Raw genomic sequence first — 22,349 nt, forward strand, 5'->3', positions numbered from 1 at the left:
CACAGTATCAAAATGAATTCATATAGTCCATTATTTATGGGATGAATAAAGACTTATCTTATCTAATAATATAAATACTACTACTAATAAAATGATTAGTATTAGTAATAATACTAATAACAATACTACTACTACTACTACTACTACTACTAATAATAATAATAATAATAATAAGAAGAAGAAGAAGAAGAAGAAGAAGAAGAAGAAGAAGAAGAAGAAGAAGAAGAAGAAGAAGAAGAAGAGGAAGAAGAAGAAGAAAATGATCATAATAATGATCATAATAATGCAAATTTAAATACAACTTTGTGTGTATTATATTTTAATCTATTATATGGCTGTAATAATTGCAAGCATCAATCACATTAAAGCACCTCATGAAATTGTTTATTTTACAGGTGTACAACAATTCTATCCAATGGCTTGCGTGCAAGATCAGGAACAGTAGCATCTGGTGCAGGGTAACCAACAGGGAGCAGCATCAGCAGCTTCTCATTGACTGGCCGCTTGAGCAGCAGCCTGAGCCTGGGGCCGCAGTTGAGAGGAGTGGATGTGACGGTCACAAGACCTACGTTCTGGCAAAACATCATTTCAAACATGGTGTATTAATGAACAGGAAAACAAAGGAAGGTGGTCTGTATTTTTAAAAGGAATGTACCTGCAGTGCAGCAAGTAGAATTCCACAGGATATTGAGACACTAATTTCGTTGTAATAATGTGTCTTTTTCTTGTTGTTTGACAAAATTCCATAAGTCTGTTTGAAGACAAGGATCAAGTATGGTGCATCATCCAAATAGTCCTTAATCCAGTTTGTTCTGCAGAAGACAAAAAAAAAAAAAAAAAAGGTAAACTCAAGACTTAATATTTGGTTGTGTAAATTACAGAATGGTGCATAAACACAAATTTGTTCAACAAGTGTTGGTACGTACTTTAATTTGGACAAATCTTGGACCCACTTATCGCCCATCCTCTGACGGTAGTTCAATTCCTCTTCCTCCTCTATGATCAGTCTTACCTGGTGCTTCAAATCAGCATCAGATACCACCACAAATACCCAGGGTTCTGTATGAGCTCCACTAGGGGCTGTACCTGCTCAGAGGAGAAGGGCAATATATAAAGTAGACAATTACAAGATTATACCCAAACTCTTCTGACTATATATTTCAGTAAGATGTTCATTTGTTTGTATGTGCCTGCAGTGTGGATGACATTATCGATGACTTCTAGAGGCACCGGCTCCGTGCTGAAAAACCGAACCGTCCTTCGCTGATTCATCAGCATGTAGAAATCTTTGCTCCTCTTCAGCATGGTTTCCTCAGAATAACGTTGTGTGGAGAACGGCACTTGTTGACAGTGCTCTTCACTGCTGTCCACCTCATCCTCTACAAACAATGACCAAAAGAATAGCATGAGTTGGAGGACTCATTTGATATGAGAGGAACCATAACAATTAAGTGGATAACTGTCCAATCGTTCAAGGGTGTCAACAAATAAAAATTGCCACAGGTATATAACACACATGTAGAATTTCAGCAAGTCAGCTCAGCTTTTATTGTTTTGTTTTTTGTTTTTATTTAACTTTTGTCCCGATCATAAAGATCTGCAGATATATAGCCATCTCTGTTTCTGAGCAAAGGTTGTACGTTATCTGTACCAGCAGAGTTAAGATAAAAAAAATATGTTTTTATCCTGTACAGAAAAATTGATTTTGTCAAATGTTTAATAGATTTTAACACAAGAATTTCTCCCACAACCAGAATAAATATTTTTTAGATCCTTCTAATAACGGACATCACTGTTTTTAGGCTGAAGTCGATTAGAGTGGCGACCACTAGCTGCTTATATCATGTTTGTGTAAGCAGCAATGGTTCTTGACCTGTTCCCCTGCACTGGACTCAAAGTCCTACTGATGCAGAACTGTTGACTAATTCCGTCACAGACTACTGCAGCTGTTTCCAAAGAGGGGGCAAGGGTCTGCCAGGCGGGCAGGAGCTGTTGCAGAGCAAGGCACTGTTTGTCCCACAGTGGGGAAAGTATTTTACCTTTTTTTTATTATTTTGGAAAATTTCACTCAATTTATGATTTTCAGAGAGACTAATTTTAAACAAGTGGCGCTTTGGCCCAGAGGCAAGGTCGAATCCCAGTTAGGGCGGTTAATACCTTTCAGTGGACTCACCACCCGCAGGAAGGTTTGTGGGGTTGGTATGGTGCAGTGTGATTTGGGTGGAGACTGCTGCCCCCGTGACCCGGTAACGGATAAGCGGATGAAAATGGATGGATGGATAATTTTAAACAGTATTTACTGTAAGAATGCATATAAATATACACGGTCTCACTATAGCTGATTACTCCTTTTCTTCTTTTTGATGTGTAACCAAATTAATCACGCGTTTATCTGGTTAGAGTAGTTTCTATTGACTCAAATTGATTTAATATATTTACATGCAAATTATTTAAGCCTAAAGAAAAGAAAAATTATCGCTCTTATCTTACCTTTCTCTGTTGTTTCTGTGCTGTCCTGTAAATCCTGATCAACCCACGGTCTGGGGTTAGTTATTGGTGCAGTCTGCTGAGACTTCAGCAGCATAAACCCAAGGACCAGACAAAAAATCACTACCAGCACTGGTGTGAGAACACTGAGGAGAGCCATGACTCCTGTCTGTCAGACTGCACATGAAGAGGATATTAACCCCTCTAATGTTGACATGAGATCTGGGTTAACGTCAGAGAGAACAACGCCTTACTAGGTCCTAGCCCGTCCCATTCAAGAGCAGAGGCGTGCCATGAAAGTGGTTGAAAGAAAATTCACGTCCAGTTGCCTAACAGAACTTTTCAACCATGAAAGAGGTATTTTATTCCAGGACCTAACCTTAACCCTCTAGTTAATGTTTTTTCAACCAGCAATGTATTAATTTTGAAAGTAAAGTAAGAATATAAAGTTAAATATATTCAGTATATTGTAGTAGGACGAAGAAAGCGCAGAAATCGAGAGTGGGTTTGAACCCTTTATTCTGCCATCATAGAAAAAACGCTGTAAATGTTTAAGTTCTGTATGAGTCACTTCAGATCATTTTGCATTATTCTTGTTATTGCTCGTTATCTTTGTTTTGTGTTATTATCTACATTGTAAAGAAACTAAATGTCATTTAACATAGCATATTTACAGAATATAATAGAATAGAATAGAATAGAATAGAATAGAATAGAATAGAATAGAATAGAATAGAATAGAATTCACGCAATGATTTACATGAGTGAAAGATTGACCATATTGGACGACACTATACTCTTACACATTAGACTTTGTGCCACTCATCAAAGTATTGTCTTGAGTTTCGTATTGTAAGTTAAATTTACTGCGTTTTGTGTAAAGATTTGTCAAAAAGAGAAAACAAAACATGTTACAAATGATTATAAGATAATATTGAGCCTTTTCCACAATGTCATTATGAATTCTCTATATGGATCATTTTATCCACGTTACTTCTGTAACTGTATAGTACAGCCGAAAGGTGGCGCCACAAAACATTTGCATGTCGATTTGCAGACAGCATATCAAAACAGGTTGAGGCGTTCAATCATACACGTCTGCGTTGTAGTCATATCAAACATTCACATTTTTAATAAATAACAAATAAAACCGACAAGCATTTATTTCAATTCTTTGGACGAGTATTATTATTATTATTATTATTACATTATAGGACCTTATTTTATCGTGTCTATTTTGTGCAGTATTTTATACTTCGATACTTTTTACTGTTCTTAATTCTATTTTTATTCTGTCCATTTTGGTACTGCAACATGCTAATTTAGTGCGGGATCACTAAAATTATATTAAATATAGTTTTAAGAGTTTATCTGGCAATTATATATAAAAAAAAGGGTTAGAAAAAACCAACATTATATCCAAATCTCGAGAGGAAAATGAATAGTAATGACCGCATTCGCTTTAATCAGGAGCGGCAGCTCGATGATTGGACGCTCAGTTTTGGTTAGCCACGCCCTCTCGCCTGTCTCCGCGTTGGGCTATAAATAGCAGCTGTTAAAAGCCGCTCACTGTCCTCCAGTCTGTCTGTCTGCATCCGAGACACAGCAGTCCTCTCTCATCCAGCCATTCACCCGAACAACAGCAAATTCTCCGCTCCGCTCTTCTCTTCACCCGCAATGTCGGCCGCCAGCACCGAGACCAGTTCCGCGCTGTCCACCGCCCGCAGGCCGGGTCTCGTTCAGCTGTCCATTTTGGTACTGCAACATGCTAATTTAGTGCGGGATCACTAAAATTATATTAAATATAGTTTTAAGAGTTTATCTGGCAATTATATATAAAAAAAAGGGTTAGAAAAAACCAACATTATATCCAAATCTCGAGAGGAAAATGAATAGTAATGACCGCATTCGCTTTAATCAGGAGCGGCAGCTCGATGATTGGACGCTCAGTTTTGGTTAGCCACGCCCTCTCGCCTGTCTCCGCGTTGGGCTATAAATAGCAGCTGTTAAAAGCCGCTCACTGTCCTCCAGTCTGTCTGTCTGCATCCGAGACACAGCAGTCCTCTCTCATCCAGCCATTCACCCGAACAACAGCAAATTCTCCGCTCCGCTCTTCTCTTCACCCGCAATGTCGGCCGCCAGCACCGAGACCAGTTCCGCGCTGTCCACCGCCGGCAGCCGCGTTTTCTTCCAGCCTGCGCCCGGTGTGGGCTGTGTGGGGTCCGCCGGCCCCATCAGCACCGGGGACGATCCGGTGCAAAAGAAACAGGGCAAAGTGACGGTGAAGTACGACAGAAAGGAGCTGCGGAAAAGACTGGTGCTGGAGGAGTGGATCATCGAGCAGCTCAGCGAGTTGTATGACTGTGAGGTGAGAGTGAAGTGACGGTGGCACCGGTTCCTCAGTGGAATGATTTTATCAATAAAAACTCTCCTTTCCTTTTGGTTTAAATGTCATTTGTTCCTGCATCGCATTATTTTACCTGCCATCAGGGCTTTTCAGTAGACCGGTGTCGGTGATGCTCAGCATCTTTGGTCCTCCGTCTTATTGGTGAGTCTTTGTCTTTTTACAGCTTGGAGCTGGGGAGTCAAGGCTGTTCGGTTTAAACCAGGTCGAGAGGAATGCCATGTTTGCACCCTTTCTTACGTCAGTCTCACAAATCCTCACCTTGTTTTCGTTTTTGCTGGATTAAATTCTAATCTTGGCAACTGGAAAACTGCAAAATCCTTGAGTGCAGAAAAGATGTATTGCTCGTTTTTTGTACATATTTTAAATAAACCTGTCGTTGCTGTGCTGGATTTGTGACCTTATAAAACCTTGGAGGGAACATCAGTCACCAGACCGTATTGGCACACTAATTATTTTGCGTTCTCACGTCTCACAGGTCGCATTCTTCATTAGGATGATGTCTGAGGGAGAGAGACGTCAATGCTGCTCTGTAACCACAGACAGGTTTAGTTTTTCTTGCATTTTCGGAAGATTATGTGGTGTGAAAAATGACAATGACAGACACTAGTCTTCGTTATATCCTGTGAGGCTCTGGCTATTGTCTGGGCCACAGTGTGAATGTCAGTTAGAGTTTAAAGGACAACATTTGTATCAGTATAAAAAACATTAAACATTGTCACAGAGAACCATCCCCTCAGTGTGAGGTGGTCTGTTCTTGGGCTAACCAGTTTATATCTATTATCTTTGTTCTGTCAGAATACATAATTTATAAGACAGATCAAAACAAAATTTATATATTATTATTATTGGGAAACAACAAGACAGATCCTTTAAGGGAAGGTGTTACAAGTTTGTCAAACTAGACACAAAGAGATATCTGTGGGCTGTGAGGTGGAGATCATTACTGGTGTTTTTGCTGCTGATTTCATGTCTGTGATCAAGTGAATAGTTATATCTGGTTGAAGATCACTAGTCCAGTCAGTTAAATGAATTTCTTGAAGACTAGTTACAAGATTAAATTCATATAAAACAATCTTGACACAGGGCACTCAAACAGTGGTTGGTTCAAAATGCATTTGCAGCAGCCCCTGCAGGCATTGGAGGGTGGCTGCAAGCTGTTTTACTAACACTAATGCAAGTCAATTTGATGGGCCTTAAAGGAATAGCTGCACAATCCTGTGTGTGTGTGTGAGAGAGAGAGAGAAAGAGAGAGCATGTGCTCATGTATGCAGTATGCTGCTTGAGCAGAGCTGGGGGGAGGTGTTGGACTGGATGAGAGAAAAGAAGGGCAGTGGGTTAAGGATGTGCTGATGCTGCTGTGACTTTCTCCTCAGCAGCTCCTCTGGCTCTGATGCTCTTCTCTTTTGGAGCAATATGTCCATAGAAATTCCCACTCAGTCCTGTATGTGCACTTGCATGCAAACACCACTGTGCATGAGTGAACTGTGCTGTATCATGTGTGTAATACTGCTGCAATAAATGATTAATATAAGGGATAAAGGGAATTATAGGCCTAAAAACAAAAAAAAAAAAAATCATCCCAGTGGCTTTGTGCTGCATACATTTCTCCTCCACAGTGATTAATTGACTTTTCATGCCGAGCACAGGTCCATGCAGTCACATCTGTTAAAACGTGACCAAAGGTGAACCTGTGCCACCCGAGTGCAAGCCTTCCGTGCTGCTTTTATGGCGTTTGGGCTACAAGCTTCCTCTACTCTTTATGGCTCTGCTGTGGTCCTCACTCAGGTTGTAAAGAGCCCGTCTGAGAGTGGACTGCTTTACACTTCAAAGCCGGCTGATCTGGGCTGCGCTTGGTCTGGAGTCAGCAGGTGTGTTTTATCCACCAGTCCGCTGTGGATCCACAGGTGTCTGTATTTGATGTTTCAAAGAGAGCAGACTTGGTCCTTGTTTTCTTTGAGTGGATTGACATTCTGATTATGATGCGGAAAACTAACTTTGATATTTTATCAAATAAAAATAAAAAGTAATCTTGCAGAGGACTCTGCAGTTCATATTTCGGTAAATAATCCTAGCAACCAAAACCTCCATCATGCATGCAAACAAATTGGATGAAACCGCACAGTAATCCTTCTCTTCTCCAGTCTGTGATCAACAGATATGATGCTGCAAATGTGTAGCACAATGCTGACAGGCGGCAGAACAACAGACAGGAAGGGTGGGTTTCAGCTACATGAGCAGCTCCCAGCAATTTTGATTTTGTAAAAGGATTAAAGGTTAAAAACTCAGTCAAACTACTACATGTTCACCTCTGTGTAAAGTCTGTGACGAGAGAGAGAGTATGTGAGGTACACAGAGTTGCTATGGCCTGCCTTAAAGGTCAGCCTCCATATCCATTTCATGAGAATATCTGATACTGGAGAAGATTTGAATGTGTCTAATGTGGTGGTCAGACCATGATGCTGAAAGTACCTCCAACACCGTCAAATACTTAATTGTACCCCCATTACTATTACTATATTATTATTTGTTTTTAATTAATAGTGAGCCTCCTCTAAGGCTGATCTGTAATTTAACTCTTCACTCTTCCTCATTGAACGTCTATGCTTTCTTCTTAAGGCTTTAAAAGAAGCTGGCAGCCTTATTAATTAATTATTGCAATATTAATATCCACAGACGGGGGGGAGAGAAAATACAACAATGAGGCAGTGAAGCTGCAAAAAACACACTTCAACAAGATTCTTTGTTTTTTCTGATTTAGGGAAAATCCCGTCCTCTGTTGTCAGTGATAATAAACGGTGCCTTGTGTCACAGATTAATCCCTCTCAGTTCTCCTGGGAAATATGGTTGTGTTGGTTTGGCAACAGAGGGCACAGTGAGAAGGTGAAGACTTCAGAAAGAAAAAGAGAGAAGGATAGACGCAATCAAAGACCTAAGTGCTCCCAGAACAGCCCTTGGCTCAACATGGTGTAGGAGAGAGAGGATGAAATTGGACAAAACTGTGGCTAACAATACAGTGTTGTTTCCAATGGTTTATCTATGTCTACACTCTGCCTCTCTTTCACTGTGCGTTCCCATTGACCAATTATTAATTTACTACTGCAAACTGATGTGAACGTAAAATATGGAGATTGTAAGTTCTTTTTGTGTTGAGAGACAATACTAACATAGTTAGGTATTATTTAAATGTAATGTATTGTTATTATTATTATTATTACTATTATTATTATTATTATTAACCGTAGGGCACATTCAGAAGCTCCACAAAGCCTTTTTATTAAGACTTTGTCCCAGACTTGCTTCTACTTGTCTCGGCTCACACCCTTTTCCATGCTGAAAACTCTTGACAACATGTACCGTCATTTTAAAATAAGGGTGTTTCCTTAATTTCACCAATCTCGTGACTTCACAAAGGCACTTTCTTATGCAACCCTGTGCCCACGTTCATTTCCTATGTGTGGCCCATTGTCTAGACTGAAGGATTGCATTTTAATTGCTAAAGCCAAGTCCAGGTGATTAAACAGGAGAGTGCGTCAGTGGGTTGATGAGTCCGTCTGACTGATCGCATGTGGAGCCACACAATCAATGGAAAGCTGTATCTTGCATCTGCGGGAGAGCGAGAGTGACAGAGAGATGGATGGCAAGGCAACTCTGAGGTGGACTCAGACATGGCTGTGTTTGTTGTGTTGTTGATGTGGAAGCTACAGAATTGGGGGAGGAAAGGGTGATAGATGCTGTAGTGCCCTAGTTTCCAGTACCTCAGCTTTTAGAGAGCCACACTCGACAATGCTTATTCATGTGAAAATGCTGCTTCTGCGCTTTGCCCTCCGGCCATGCTTGTGCACATACGTATGTGTGTGTGTGTGGGTGGATTTGTGTCTTGAGGACTGCTGCTCATGGATGTGACAGTCAGAGTGTTTCAGGCCCGGCATATTTCATTTCAAGTTGGTGGTATTCTTCAGATATTTGTTAGATACCATGTGGTTATAAATACTTTCCACGAATGGATCCCAGTCTGCACGTACACACTCACACACACACACAGACCTGGCTCACTCATGGCAGTTTCTCGATACGATATGACAAAAATACCAGCAATGAGGCAAAACTATGCTCCCCTGATGCGATACCACTGGGTATATATATAAAAAAAAACATTCTTCTTCTTCTTCTTTCATTCCAATATATATTTCACCCCTACTTTCTGCGGTGTCCTTGTCAATAACCTCTCCCCTTGCTCGCCTTTCATGTTCTCCTGCTGGGAAGGGGAACAGCAATGTATCATGTGAACCTCACTGGATCACAGAGGAAGAGCAGAACAGTGCAATTCAAGCCAAGTCATTAGCCATCGCTCAATAGGTTTTGAAAAAGTGTGCTGGGGATAGACGCACACACATACACACATTCATAAAGACACACAGAGATGGTGGCGTTATGTTACCATTGAGGTCACTGGATATACTGTATGTACACATGAAGACACACACAGGTAAAAGTAGCCGATTTTTAATGATTTGGTAACGATGCTGCTACTTTATATGGGTGAAGACGTCATGACTGGACCCTTAAAATTAGCACCAGTCAGCTGACAACTGTAAATGATGGAGGACCTCGTCTTACACTGAGACGTAACAGGACGTGGGGAAAACTTGGTTCTCCTATTTAGTCAGTTTTGGATTCTGGATGTTTGCTTCATCGACAGACCCAGTGACAGTGATGGTCATTTGTGCATTCAAAAGCAGCCATTGGACTTTGTGCCATTTGAATTGGACAGTTGGCAAAAATAGACCCTGTTTTGGCGTCTGTGTCCCAGCACGTGTTGACATATTTCGTGTAACACCTGCGGACACATGCATCTGCTGCAAACAAACCAGGGCTGTTGACAACAGGGCCTCTAGTGAGCAGATAGTCGGCAGCTGTTGAAACAGTTATTAACCCGCACCGTGCAGAAAGGGGTCGGATGACGCTACCTCAACAACAAAATTCAAGAGTAAAGGTCGAAATGCGCTTGTCCCCTCTTTCTGTCATCTCTCAGTACTTTCTCAGTGGTGGCTTAGTGGTTAAGGAGGCGGATTTGGGTCCGGAAGGCTTCAGGTTTGAGTCCACCAGCTGCCAAGTTACCACTGAGGTGCTCTGAGCATGGCACCGTCCCCAAACACTGTTCCCCGGGTGCTTAAAGCTGCCCACTGTTCACCTTGGTGATGGGTTAAAAGCAGAGGTCACAGTTGGTTGTGTGCAGTGTCACAATGACAACTAGTTGACTTTCCTTCCTTCCTTCCCTTCCATTCGGATGTTGTCTACTGCGCTGATGTTGCCAACTGGGTTTTTTTCTGCCTAAATGCTATAATCTGCGTTACATTATCACCAAATACATTTTTGGTGATAATTATTTGAGTGTACAGTGTGATTCAGGTCCAATCCAAGTACTGTATACCAAACTGGCCACCAAAACAATTGTTATAGCTAAAAATAAAGATGACACAACTGCCTCGGTTTATCTGTAAATCCTCCCCTCCACTCTGTCTTTTGAGGTTTCCCACTCCATTAACTGTGTATTCTGAGTTTATAGGCCCAGATATTACAGTGCTGTCATAGTGGGTTTAGATATTACTGCCAACACTGTGGAGGTTCGCCTTCCAATGGAACCAAAGACGGACGAGGTGAATAAAAACAGATCACAAATAAAACCAATGAACTTTATGTAAAGGTTATTACCCTGAATTCTAGCTCTCATTATAGCGTTCTCAGACATAGTGAAGCACGAGAAATGTCCATCTGATATTCCCTCATTTAAAATTTGGTGCTTGAACCAGCTGCAAACCAAGAAAGGAGAAGTTGTTGACTTTTCACACTCACACACTGACTTTCTTGTCTTCCCATGACATCTCCTCCCATCCCTCCGTACTTCACTAAATCACTGGTTTCACTGTGAGCCGGTCGGCGGAACTATCCGGCTGTGTACTAAACACTGACTCACTATCTCTGGTGGGTCGGTGTGAAGCAACATTAGACTCTGTTGTCATTCACACATGCTTGAGAAAGAGAGAGAGAGAGAGAGAGACCCAAAGACAAAGAAAGGATGGAAACAAGAGGAAATGACTGTCTTGACTTTCAAAGTCAGAGAGGCGTGTCCAGATGTGGGTGTGTTGTTTACTCCATGGCTGCTTTTTGTTGAATGACTTCGCACATTCATGTCTTGATGAACCAGTCGACTGACTGGCTGCAGGTGACCCTGGTTCTAAAGAGGTTTTAGGCCCAGTTTGGCCTCATCTGTCGATGCAGCAGACAAACTGTCAGGTGAATACATTCAAAATGAGTCTGTGGCTCTGAAGTATGAAATGAGATTGTGACATATATGCTGGCATTTTCACGGTTGACAGTGCACATTATTACAGTTGAGCCTTCAGTCAGGACTTTTACCGAAGGAGAATGAGACCATTTTAACTTTTTGGGCCAATAAATGCACACAGCAGAGCAATAAGCAGCTGCTGTTATTGCTGTGCTAAAGCTGTTTTGCGACAAAGAGAAACCTTAGAGTGCAAAAAAAGGCCTTTTTAAAATTTATTTTACCAAAAGTATTACAAAATAGGTGATCTAAATGCTACTACCTTGCCTGGTAAACATTTCTAATGTAATTGTTAACAAATAGTATATTTAACCAATCATTTATTGACCTAAATGGCAGTTTTAAAACTCAAATAATCTAAGCGATCCATAATTACAAATAACAATCATGGTTCTCTTCTTTTGGCCCCAACTAAATAAGTTATGGTCCAATTTAATTTCCCTCCACCCTCTTATGTGTGTCCTCAAGATTACAGCTGAATCAGCGTGGGAACCAACTCGCTGCCACAGCTGCTAACTTTATCCCGTCTGTGCTATAGTATATGGGTTCAGCAAATTGTATTGCAGCAGGGGGGGCAGTAGGAAGGTGCTTGCCTCACTTTCCTCCCCCACTTAGATGAATTCATCAGCGTTCAGCTTCTCCCTGCTTTGCTGCACCACAGCGGGCTGGTGTGTAGAGAGAAAGATGCTGAGCAGTGTGAATTGACTTTGTTGCCTTTTCTCCTTCACCGTCTCCTCTTCATCATGAGTGACCCACTTACTGTATATATGTGCTCCTCACCTCCCTGGATATTTACATTCTCTGTATGAATTTCTTTTATTTTTTAATTTCAAGGTTTATAATCTTTTATCTCTAATCTGCAAACAAAATCTCTGAAACTGTCTGTTCTGGTTTTAAAATGTGAGCTCACTCAGGTATGCTGTCATATAATGACTGTGGCGACCAGTCAGTGGAGGACACTCACCTCCACTCACCTTTGTAGTCATTTTATGAGTGAATGCATAGCAACAAATGCTAAGCTAACTGCTCATTTTTTTAACCACAGAATAGTAGTTGTCGTATTTGCTGAAGTGTCAGTGTGGTGTTATTCTCTGACAGTCTTTTCTATCCCTAATTGTCCGGATTGGCCCCTGATTAGTAAACCAATAACTTTGGTGTGTCAACATTTCCACCTAATAAAGTTAATAATTACAACAGGCATTGTCTTAGCAGTGACAGCAAAAGATCAAAACAAAAAAACCTAGAGAAATTCAGCAGAGAAAATCCAACCCACTCTGTGTTCTTGAACAAAACCTGTACTTCTGGTTCACCGAAGTCAGATGTAACAATGAAGCCCTCGGCCGAGTGGAGTGATTCCCTGTCATGAGGAGACTGACTCTGTTTGTTTGTTCTGCGTGAATCCAGGTTGTGGTGAGTCACAGGGTCGGGCTGCCTCCTTCAGTTTTGATCCACCTCATCGATGAACCAGACTGAAAACACTGCAGGCTGTTTAACTCTCGGCAGTAACAAGATAATCCGACACGCACACACATTCCCTGCACCCAGAAGACACACTGGACAGCTTTTGTGTCTCTCCATTTTCTTCACTCCGACTCTCTGCTGCTGCCGGCGTTTGACTGCTACACACTGTCTAAACAAAGTTGTTTTTATGGCAACAAACACTTGGTTCCTTGTTCTTCCTCTGGCATAGATTCATCTCTATGATAAACAAACACTATTTCTTTTCCTGTCTTCATTGATGCTGGATGTGCAGACACACACACTCACACAGATGCGCGCACAACTGTTCTTATCTGTTGCTTCTTTGCATCAAACAAACAAACACTCATTGATTTCCCTCAAAGAGAGCATTCTTGGCACGGCAACAGTTAACTAGAATTAATGCTAAAACGGGAACAATAAGATGAACTGTTTAAATGTTTTTGTAGCGTAGGAGTCAAATGTCAGGTGTGATGAAATAAAAAAAAGAGCAAAAACAAAGGTTAAAATGATAAGAAGAATTCACAGCTGCTCTGCCATTAATCCGATAAAGACGATTAATCAACTGACAGCCTCAGGTGTTTTGAACACCTTCTTTGAACTCGTGTCACCTTCAGTCTTTTGACATTGAGTGCTGTTATCGCCATGTCACCCATTCAACTGTTATGTTAAGATGGAAAAAAAAATTCCCCTCAGGTTGTGGGTGTGATCTCAGTTATTTCAGGCTTTAAGTCTCCACAAGGAAAACTACAGGTTGATCTTTGATCTGTGTGTTAAGAGTGTGAAGGTGTTTCTGATGTTGTGTTTGCATGAAGTGTTCACACGTTCTGTGTGTGTGTGTGTGTGTGTGTGTGTGTGTGTGTGTGTCTGAACTTTGCTGCAGTCCTGCTTCCCTTTTTCCTTCATTTTTTTTCCTCATATTAATTCGATTTAATTGTCTTGATTTTTATTGATTTGTATTCAGATATATTTAGAAACATAAACATAAACAGGGAAAAGATGTCAATGCTTAAACTGTAACATAACAGTTACTGCAACAAATGTTTAAAATCTAAAAAGAAAAAAATTTAAAAAGAAAAAAATACGCAAAGTCAAATTGTAGTTGCAGTTCTCAGGTGTTGCATGGTTTCTGGTTCTTAAAAATAATTTGAAAAACCAAATGCAAAATGCAGAAAAATTGTCCCAGACCCCTCCACCCTCCCAAAATGGCAGCAGTGTGAAGATCACAGTGTCCTTTCTCTCCTCTCTGTCCATTAATCCCTGCTACTCTTCTGATAATTCCCATTTACATATATGCTAATAAATTCCCACTGCTCTGCAACAACAGCGCACACACCAACAATACTAATAGACCAGGGGCTCAGATGTGTGAAAGCACTAGTCCTGTAGTGTAGACCCCTGAGTACTAGGCCTGTATGCTGTAAGATTTTCTATTCATTTTGCATGAACTAGTGTGTATCAGTATGTGTACAACACAAACACTGTTCATGGACATCATGACGGATGTCCGTGTTGCACTTTCACCTTTAATATTTGTCTTCACAGTTAATGATTCACTGAACTGTATTCAGCATTACTACAGTATTACTAAATTAACACAGCAATAATATACTGCACCTTCACCTTATAACTCTTCAAAAAATCCTCTGCAACAATTCTAGAAGCAGTCACCACTGTGCACATTAGCTCAACCAGGCAAACGTGAAGCCACAGTGACTGAGCGTCAGCGCTGCCAGCTAAAATCATATCACATCTTTTTATCCTCGCTGTTCCTGCATCTAAATACCAGAACATGCTGCTGGCCAAACTGAAGAATCCTCACATAGGCATCTGCACTCATAAAACTTACTACTAGATTTTGGAAAAATCATCATAATGCCTTTATACTGATTATTTATCAGGAAAAGAAAAAAAAAAGAAAAAATCTATTTCAGAATACAACAAATTAAAATATTGAAAATAATTTTGAACTGAGTCGAGAAAACAAGGGGAATATAATTTAAGGATTGGTTTCAACCCCCTATGATTAATAAAGCAGTGAGACATTAGCAGTGAGGCAGACGTTCTCCTAGAACGTCCGCTGCTATTTTTACTTAATGCTATGGTTCAGTAGACCGTCATCTGAAACTCATTAGGAATAAACTTGACCTGAAGTGTTGCATGTCTGTCTTTTTTTTTTTTTTTTCAAATTTTACAGTACAGTTTCATATAGATTTTGTTTTTCACCTCTCGTCTAAAGGTTCAGTTACAGATTGTTGCTTCTGTTTAAAAAATAAGGCAAACATTAATGACAGACCTCGTCTGTAACCTGGTGGTTTTACTGCATTAAAACATAATGCAGTACCAAAGCCCCTCACGTGCAATTGAGCAGCAGACTTGACTGTAAAGTGTGTAATTATCCCATGTGTACATGTTTCCAAGGTGCTGAACACCCGACGTTGTTGCCATCATTCTCCCTGATGTCAGTGAGCTGTTCCACTTTATGGCTCTCATTCCGAGCAGGGAGATTTTGGGAGATCATGTGGTAGCAGCGAGGAAAGGTCTTGATCCTCCCTGCACAAGCCTTCTGGTTAAACAAAAACAGCGAAGAGAACACAAGACCTTTGAAACTGCGTTGATCGCAGTTATAGCCTCTAACCACCAAACCACTGAGCAGCCCAGCCCTGGTACGATGACACTCCCATGTGATGTCTGTTCCTACCAGGCAATGCATGTTTGGAACTCAGTTTCTGAGCTCCACTTCCTGTTTTCCTGATGTGTCCTTGTTTCTGCCACTCACTAACCGAGATGTCTTTATGTTCTAGGAGGAGGAGATGCCGGAGGTGGAGATAGATATAGATGACCTTCTGGAGGTCAACAGTGATGACGAGAGAGCCAGCAAACTTCAGGTAAAACCCCCGGTGTCCATGATTATTATTAGCGAGCCCTATTGTAGCACTGAGGAAAAGTGTCACCACTGAACAAAGTAAAGGAGGATAGAATGTACGTCAGCTCACCCTGACGCACATTCTAATAATCATTTTCTTTCTGTTTACTTTAAACACATAATAATAAATTCTAAAATTCCTTATAAAATACCTATGCAAACCATGTTCTTTTATCAAAAGCCTGTTATGAATAAGACATCAGGTTTTTATTCTCACTCCCTGTTTCCTCCTCTTCCACAGGAATCACTAATAGACTGCTACAAACCAACAGAGGTCAGTAGGTTTACTTTGGTCATACTGTTATTTGACAGTGACCCAGACGTTATTGACCCACTCATCCAGTGGTAAATGGAAATAGAGAACAATGTTAATCCATACTGTCCTGGATGTGTGTCTGGTTTGTTGAGGTCTGACGACGGCTACACAAAGGCTACGGATGTCCTTAATGGGCACATGTATTGTACACACAGGGGGCGCTGTTTGTTCTACTGTATACACACTCTGTGCGGTGTATCAGTTTACTCGGTAAAGGACTATATTTAGTGTGTATGTGCGTGTGCGTATGAATGATCGCGTGTCGCTGCAAAAGTGTGGAGTGTTTGTGTTTTGTGGAGGTTAAGCTATTTGGAAGATTATAGGAGACACAGACGAATCATATTAGCCCTACATACGCTGATGTTGTCCAGTCTGGACTCCCCATCTGTCATCTCTGAGTGTGTGTGTGTGTGTGTGTGTGTGTGTGAGCGAGGCATTAGGTCATTCTGTTTCAGCTGTTAGAATGTTACTGGTGTCCAGTGCTACTGTGGTGTCAGGCAGGTGGTGTTAATAGTCATCACATTCACACACACACACACACACACACACACACACACACACACACACACACACACACAGGGTGACCCATTGACCGTGGAGCACAGATTTTTCACCCATGACCACAGAGCCGGCGCCGGCTTTGGATAAACAGTTAGCGACAGATGACGGGGTAAAAGGTGAAGGTGACCGAGGGTTGGTGGACTGTACAAACAGTGACAGTGAGGACCAAACCGTTACAACAAGAGGGGCTCAAAGGATCCATGAAAAGGAACGCTAGGGAAGAATGACAGAGCAGAGTATAGGAGGAGAGAAGGAGGGGGAAGATGAGAAGAAGAACAGAGGGAACAAGAATAGAAGGAATCATCAGTAATTGGGTCATACACAGTGTTAGACTGATGTAATGAGTGGGATTATAATCCAGCATATTCTCCAGGGTTTTCTGTTCCTTTTATTAAATGAATAACATTTTTCTCCCAGTGCAGTTTTCCCTATTCATTTTTTAAAAACAACCCTGTCAGAATACTTCAAGCCTGTCACTGAGTGTGTAATTTCCCTTTTGGCAGAAATACTTCTGCATGTTATTTTTACATCCATGCAGCACCAACTGGACGTTTCTGAGTCAGTCTGGGCTCTTCCTTCCTCCCACAGTTCCCTGCTGCCCAAGTATCTAAAAAAATAAAAAGCCACATTCGACAATATTAGAACAAATGGAAATCAGTCAATGCACCAGATGTCGTTATTGCATTACTTCTGTTTGTTTCTACTTGTCTTTCCAAATTGTTTTTTAAAAGGACAATGTTCGCCATTCATTTATTGTCTCTCGGCTCGTTTTATTTTTCAGTATTTTTCTAACTGTGATGTTGTCCTTCTCCTTGCAGGACTTTGTCCGTGAGTTGCTGGGCAGGATAAGGGGGATGAGAAAACTCAGCGCACCAACCAAGAAGGGCCTATAATGGCTGCGTTATCAGCCGTCAGTCCAACATAAACGACATCATCTCAGCTCCAGCTGCTTAACCCATCCAACACAGACTGTCAACACATGAAACCACACTGATAACTCCTCTGCGAACCTCAGTCATCCATCACGTAGTCCACGCTTTTAGACACTGCAAGGTTGAATTTAATGTCAGACCGCTGACATGTAGGTGAACAAATACAGAATAACTGCATAGAACCGCAGGAGAAAAGTCAAAACCTTGCAATGTGCCAGAACTGCGACTGTGCTTTACCATGACTGTGACCCGGTCACACGTCAGAGCCATGTCCACACTCCTCAAGCCGACGCTATTATCTCAACAGCCATACAGACTGAGACACAGATAAATCACATTAGGAGAGATGGTAATAAAAAGATATTTGTACTGAAGTAGGTGTGAAATTAGCTGTAGCACTATGTACACAGTGCTTGATGATTTAGTCTTTTCTACTGAGGTGTTTTGCTGTTACTTCTTTTGAACGTACTGTATGTCGACTTTTACTGTTCCCTGGCGATTAACGTTCCTTTTATCAAACGTGTGGAAACCCTATAGTTTTCATTTGAGCACTAGGGCAGACCCCACTGCATCACCTTTCACCACAGCAAGGCATGATGGGTGTTCAACTCTCTGCGTGGCACCTGTATGATTGACAGCCTTTTCATCACTGCATCATCATGTCCGCTGCTGTCCTTCCTCGGACGACATATCGTATGATTTAAGCACAAATCCAAAGGGTTTTAGGTTCTGACACACACACACACACACACACACACACACACACACCAAGCTTACCTTCAAAACGTGGTTGATGTTGCCTTCAAGGACGTCCAGGGTCAGTTTCCTTTTTTACTCTGCACTGAACCTTAACTACTGATGGTTAAGTGAGCAGGTAAAGACAAGGTGAAGCTTACATCCTTTGGACCATGCTGGTCACGGTGCACCATTAGAGGTGTCTAACATCCTACCTGTTACAGTACATGACATGGAAGCACTAGTGTGACATTACATTTCCACAGTGATTGTCAGGTTTTTAAAACTACCTTTGAGTGGGAACGGCATCTAAATAGGTTAAAACAAAACAAAAAAGAGAGATGTAAAAATATATTCCCAAGTTTAAGAGTTGTATTTAGTTATTTTTAATGGTTAATACCCACTTGTGCACACAGACACACACGAACCTGTTAGCTTCGGTACAATCATAATATACTGTATCTTTATACATATATACATATATAAATATATGTGCATATATGTATGTATATACAGTATATATAGATAGATAGATACTGTGTATATATGATACATATACACACACTCCCGTTTTGCATGCTCTTAACAACAACAAAAAAACAATTGATGAGAGAATATATAATATAAACCTATACTCGTGCAAAAGAAATGCTTTCTTTTTGATCTAGCTACCATTTATAACTTTGTAGGATTTCTTTGTTGTTGCCGTTTTCCAACTTTTCAACCCAGGACTTTTTAAAAATGGTGCTGTTTTTGATGTTCTTCCCAAGTCTTTGGCTGTGAAATAAAAGGTGTTTTCACAGACGATTAACTCCAGAGAATTGTGTCTAAAACACACATTTGTCTTAATTGATGGAGTGTAGCCTCTTGTTTGTTTCCTCTTCTCGGTCTCAGACCAGAAGTCTCTGGACTTGTTTCCTGAATCACTGAGCAGAAGAAGAAGAGACGTTAAAGAGGAGGCCGTCGCAGGAAACTGATGCAGTTGGAAAATGTGTTGACGGTTGGGATTTTTCTGTGTCAAGAAGTGGTTTAGTTTAAAAAGCTAATATTTTATAATTTATGGGATTTCATGTAATTTTGAAGTGTCCATATTCTAGAAAGCTTTACATCTGCATGCATTTTTAAAGTAGCATGTTGAAGGGAACTCCTTGTTGTCCCAAAGGTTTTTTATTTACAAAGTAAAAATGTTTTTTCCTTTTTTGATACCAGTTATTTTTTGCTGTTGTTACTATTATTATGACAATTACGTAGGTGTTTATGTACATCCACAATCAACCTCCTTTTTTTAAGTTGTAATGTAATGTGCGGTTTGTTTTTGCTGAAAATAAAATTTGACAAAATCTCTGTACTGTTTAAAAAACAGATATCTCCTCTGGTTTTTATTAATGCAGTAAATATTTACCTGTGTATTAAAATGACAAATAAAGTCTTGTTCTCATATTCTAGTTTGCTAACAAGTAAAATCGTATTGTGCTGATTCATAGGATAAGAGAGTTCTGGTACCTAAAGAACACCATACCCATTGTGTAACTCTAATGAAAGAATAAAAAATTAAGCAGGAAGAGTACATTTTAATTAAAACAACCATTGATTTTGTTTTCTGATTTAAAAATATCCTAATTTAAATGTATTTAATGAAATTATCATTATTATTGTTTATTGGGTATTTAAGAAAATACTACTGTTCTTCCTGAGCAGATGATAGCGCTCATGCCTGTGATTCCGGGCCATATTACAGCAGGATTGCAGCCGTTGTGCTCCCTCTGCTGTGATTCCGTTCGGAGCTCATCTGAGGATGACATTATTGCTCACTGTGTGCATGAGTAGCCTTTCATGCAGTATGTCTACCCTATACGTAGTAACCTACTGGCCTACTGTGCACAGTTGCTAGGTAGAATGTGTTCATTGATTTCCTTGAATGGCTAACTTTGCCATGTGAAAGGCTGCTGCCTGGGCCTTTTTAAAGGAAGACCAGAATGAAGCTTGATGTTGTATGATCACTGATGTGTGTAAGGGAACATGTCGACCTCACATCAACCTCACGTCTTTTTACTCCTGAAGGCCATTCATGTGGAAGAATATGGGCCAGTTTACAGAGTAGACAGACAGCGAACAGTGAATGCATCACTGCTTTTTATTTCCCCCTCGGTGAATATGATAACGAATGCCTTCTGATTTACTGACACATCCTTCAACAGCCGTGTGGCATTCACTGCCAGAGACAAACTTGTGCACTCACTACTGCTGCAACATGCTGGAGGGAACAGAGAGCCAGGGATGATGGCAGAGCCTCCATGCAGCATGACAAAGCTGCATGTGCCTTTAAATCCCGTGACCCACTTTTCACAGCTGGGGCTAGCTGGCAGAGAGCGCTGTACATGCTGCCCGAATAATTGGGACTGCAAGGTGAATGTGAGGAGAAAGCTAAGGACCCCAACCCTCCCACTCCCCCCAACCCAACCCAACCCTGCTACTCAACAACAGGCTTTTATCAGTCAGCTGGCTGCACACCAGCAGATCTCACACCAGCACAGTCTCGAGCTGCTGCTGCTGCTGCTGCTGGTGGTCACGGGTTTTCCTCCAATCGAGAGTGATGTAAATAAAGACAGCTGGGTGACATCACAGAGGGATGTGCGAAGGGTGTGATATGAAATATCCTTGCAGGAACAAAGGAATGACCACCGCCATTAGTTATGGAGGCGATACTTGGTATTCCTTCATGTGAAATAGCCTCGCAGATCCTACTGTAATTTTAATGTGCTCCCCTCCCCCTCTCCTCTTCCCTCTCTTGATCCTGTACGTTCCTCGCCATCTCTTCCACTCTTGTCGTACTTCGCTCTGTTGCTCCCCTTCTCCCTTGTGGATGAAGTGATCCATTATGCCAGCACTTCAGAGACACGGATAGAGAGAAAGAGAGAGAGAGACAGGAGGAGTTGCAGGAGAATGTGAAATGACAGTGGAGGTTGAAAAAAAAAAAAGAAGAGGAAGAATTGTCCCTGCTCGTTTTGTTTTCCTCTAACTGGAAGAGAGAGCCCATCTCGTCTCCACTGCCGTGGAACCATCAGGCAAATGCCAGCGAGGTGTCACGCTGCTGTTGGCCTGATCATTCATTCATATGACAGCCACAGAGCATCGCTCATTAGCCTGGCAGGGGAGAAAAGAAGGAAGGGAGGCGTTATTGTCTGTCACCTGCCTGACAAAGCTCCTCTGAGAACACAGATACATAAAGTGAATGAGGGCAGCAATAATAAAAACATGTAACGAGTAATTAAAAAAAGATCATAGATTTTTTCTATGTTAAAAGACAAAGAGAGAGGCCTGCCGTTTGGTACAGACTCAAATTCAGGCAACCTGAACGCAGATTTAGCAAGAAACACATGGAGAAATGAAAATAAATAAATAAACAAACTGATTCTCTACATGCAGAAATATGGGAGTTGTGTGAACGTTCACAGTTAAGCTGTGAACATGAAGCGGCGTCAAAGACGTGTTTTGTAGGTGGACATCAACGCAACAATTCTGTACGTCTGGTTTGAAATGACACGTCCCAGCCTTTGTGGTGTTTACCTCATTATCTTCTTCATGCGTCTTTTAATATTTGCTCAGCGCCACATAACTGACAATATACCTCAGGATGTCGTACAGAGTACAGCTATTACAGGTGCAGAATCACAGCCGACACAGAGTGATGAGAAAATGGCTGTTAATTAGGGTGACAGCGTCAATGTCAATAATTCAATATCTCTTTGACGGCTATGTATGCGGATTGTCATTGTGCCTTGACTCAGATGCGACCTTCACCATGATGTGCCCCGAATCCAAGTTAATCCAAACAAATCAGCAAAGAGCACCGAGGACACTTGTCCTTAAAATCTGTCCCTCGATTTGCTCACCCCCCCCCACCCTCCACTCCTCTCTAACTGTAGATGGATGTCATTCGTCAAGAGCCTTGGAGCGTTAATCAACAAAAGAGAAGTCTGACATCCATTCACATTAAATCACCTGTGTAATCCTGTACCATGCAGGGACTATATGTATAAAATGTTCAATATTCATTAACATTTTTTTTTTAGTACAGATGTTGTTTTCCTCTCAGACCGAGTCATACCTAGTTTGTTATCATCGTCTTCATTTAAACACACTCGAACACATGACCCTGAACC

The 22,349-nt window shown here is 41.1% G+C and overlaps 2 protein-coding genes across 3 annotated transcripts; one reads left to right on the forward strand and one right to left on the reverse strand.

Moving 5' to 3' along the window:
* Nucleotides 1-302: 302 nt before the first annotated feature.
* Nucleotides 303-2,709, reverse strand: iyd (iodotyrosine deiodinase). 2 transcript variants are annotated; one of them, XM_025057032.1, is made up of 5 exons: nt 2,491-2,709; nt 1,187-1,379; nt 927-1,082; nt 656-812; nt 303-572 (listed from the first exon to the last, which is right to left on the reverse strand). In XM_025057032.1, exons 1-5 carry the CDS (start codon nt 2,645-2,647, stop codon nt 390-392), a joined length of 846 nt encoding a protein of 281 aa, XP_024912800.1. In that variant the 5' UTR covers nt 2,648-2,709; the 3' UTR covers nt 303-389. The 2 variants fall into 2 exon arrangements, with proteins under 2 accessions (XP_024912800.1, XP_008311489.1); XM_008313267.2 differs by having other exon boundaries at nt 927-1,086; nt 1,191-1,379; nt 2,491-2,707.
* Nucleotides 2,710-4,395: 1,686 nt separating this feature from the next.
* ppp1r14c (protein phosphatase 1, regulatory (inhibitor) subunit 14C) lies at nt 4,396-19,543 on the forward strand. The gene is made up of 4 exons (XM_008313268.3): nt 4,396-4,855; nt 15,521-15,604; nt 15,884-15,916; nt 17,338-19,543. Exons 1-4 carry the CDS (start codon nt 4,616-4,618, stop codon nt 17,410-17,412), a joined length of 432 nt encoding a protein of 143 aa, XP_008311490.1. The 5' UTR covers nt 4,396-4,615; the 3' UTR covers nt 17,413-19,543.
* Nucleotides 19,544-22,349: the final 2,806 nt, after the last annotated feature.

This window comes from Cynoglossus semilaevis, chromosome 7 (genome assembly GCF_000523025.1).
Source record: "Cynoglossus semilaevis isolate Cse_v1.0 chromosome 7, Cse_v1.0, whole genome shotgun sequence".
Classification (NCBI taxonomy): Eukaryota; Metazoa; Chordata; class Actinopteri; order Pleuronectiformes; family Cynoglossidae; genus Cynoglossus; species Cynoglossus semilaevis.

Excerpts from the sequence above, each read along its gene's own strand:
- iyd (XM_025057032.1), bottom strand. The coding sequence starts at position 2,647 with ATGGCTCTCCTCAGTGTTCTCACACCAGTGCTGGTAGTGATTTTTTGT. Across the intron at positions 1,380-2,490 it reads CACAGAAACAACAGAGAAAG|AGGATGAGGTGGACAGCAGT; the intron begins GTAAGATAAGAG and ends CATTGTTTGTAG. Across the intron at positions 1,083-1,186 it reads GTCATCCACACTGCAGGCAC|AGCCCCTAGTGGAGCTCATA; the intron begins ATACAAACAAAT and ends CTGAGCAGGTAC.
- ppp1r14c (XM_008313268.3), top strand. The coding sequence starts at position 4,616 with ATGTCGGCCGCCAGCACCGAGACCAGTTCCGCGCTGTCCACCGCCGGC. Across the intron at positions 15,605-15,883 it reads AGAGAGCCAGCAAACTTCAG|GAATCACTAATAGACTGCTA; the intron begins GTAAAACCCCCG and ends CCTCTTCCACAG. Across the intron at positions 15,917-17,337 it reads ACTGCTACAAACCAACAGAG|GACTTTGTCCGTGAGTTGCT; the intron begins GTCAGTAGGTTT and ends TTCTCCTTGCAG.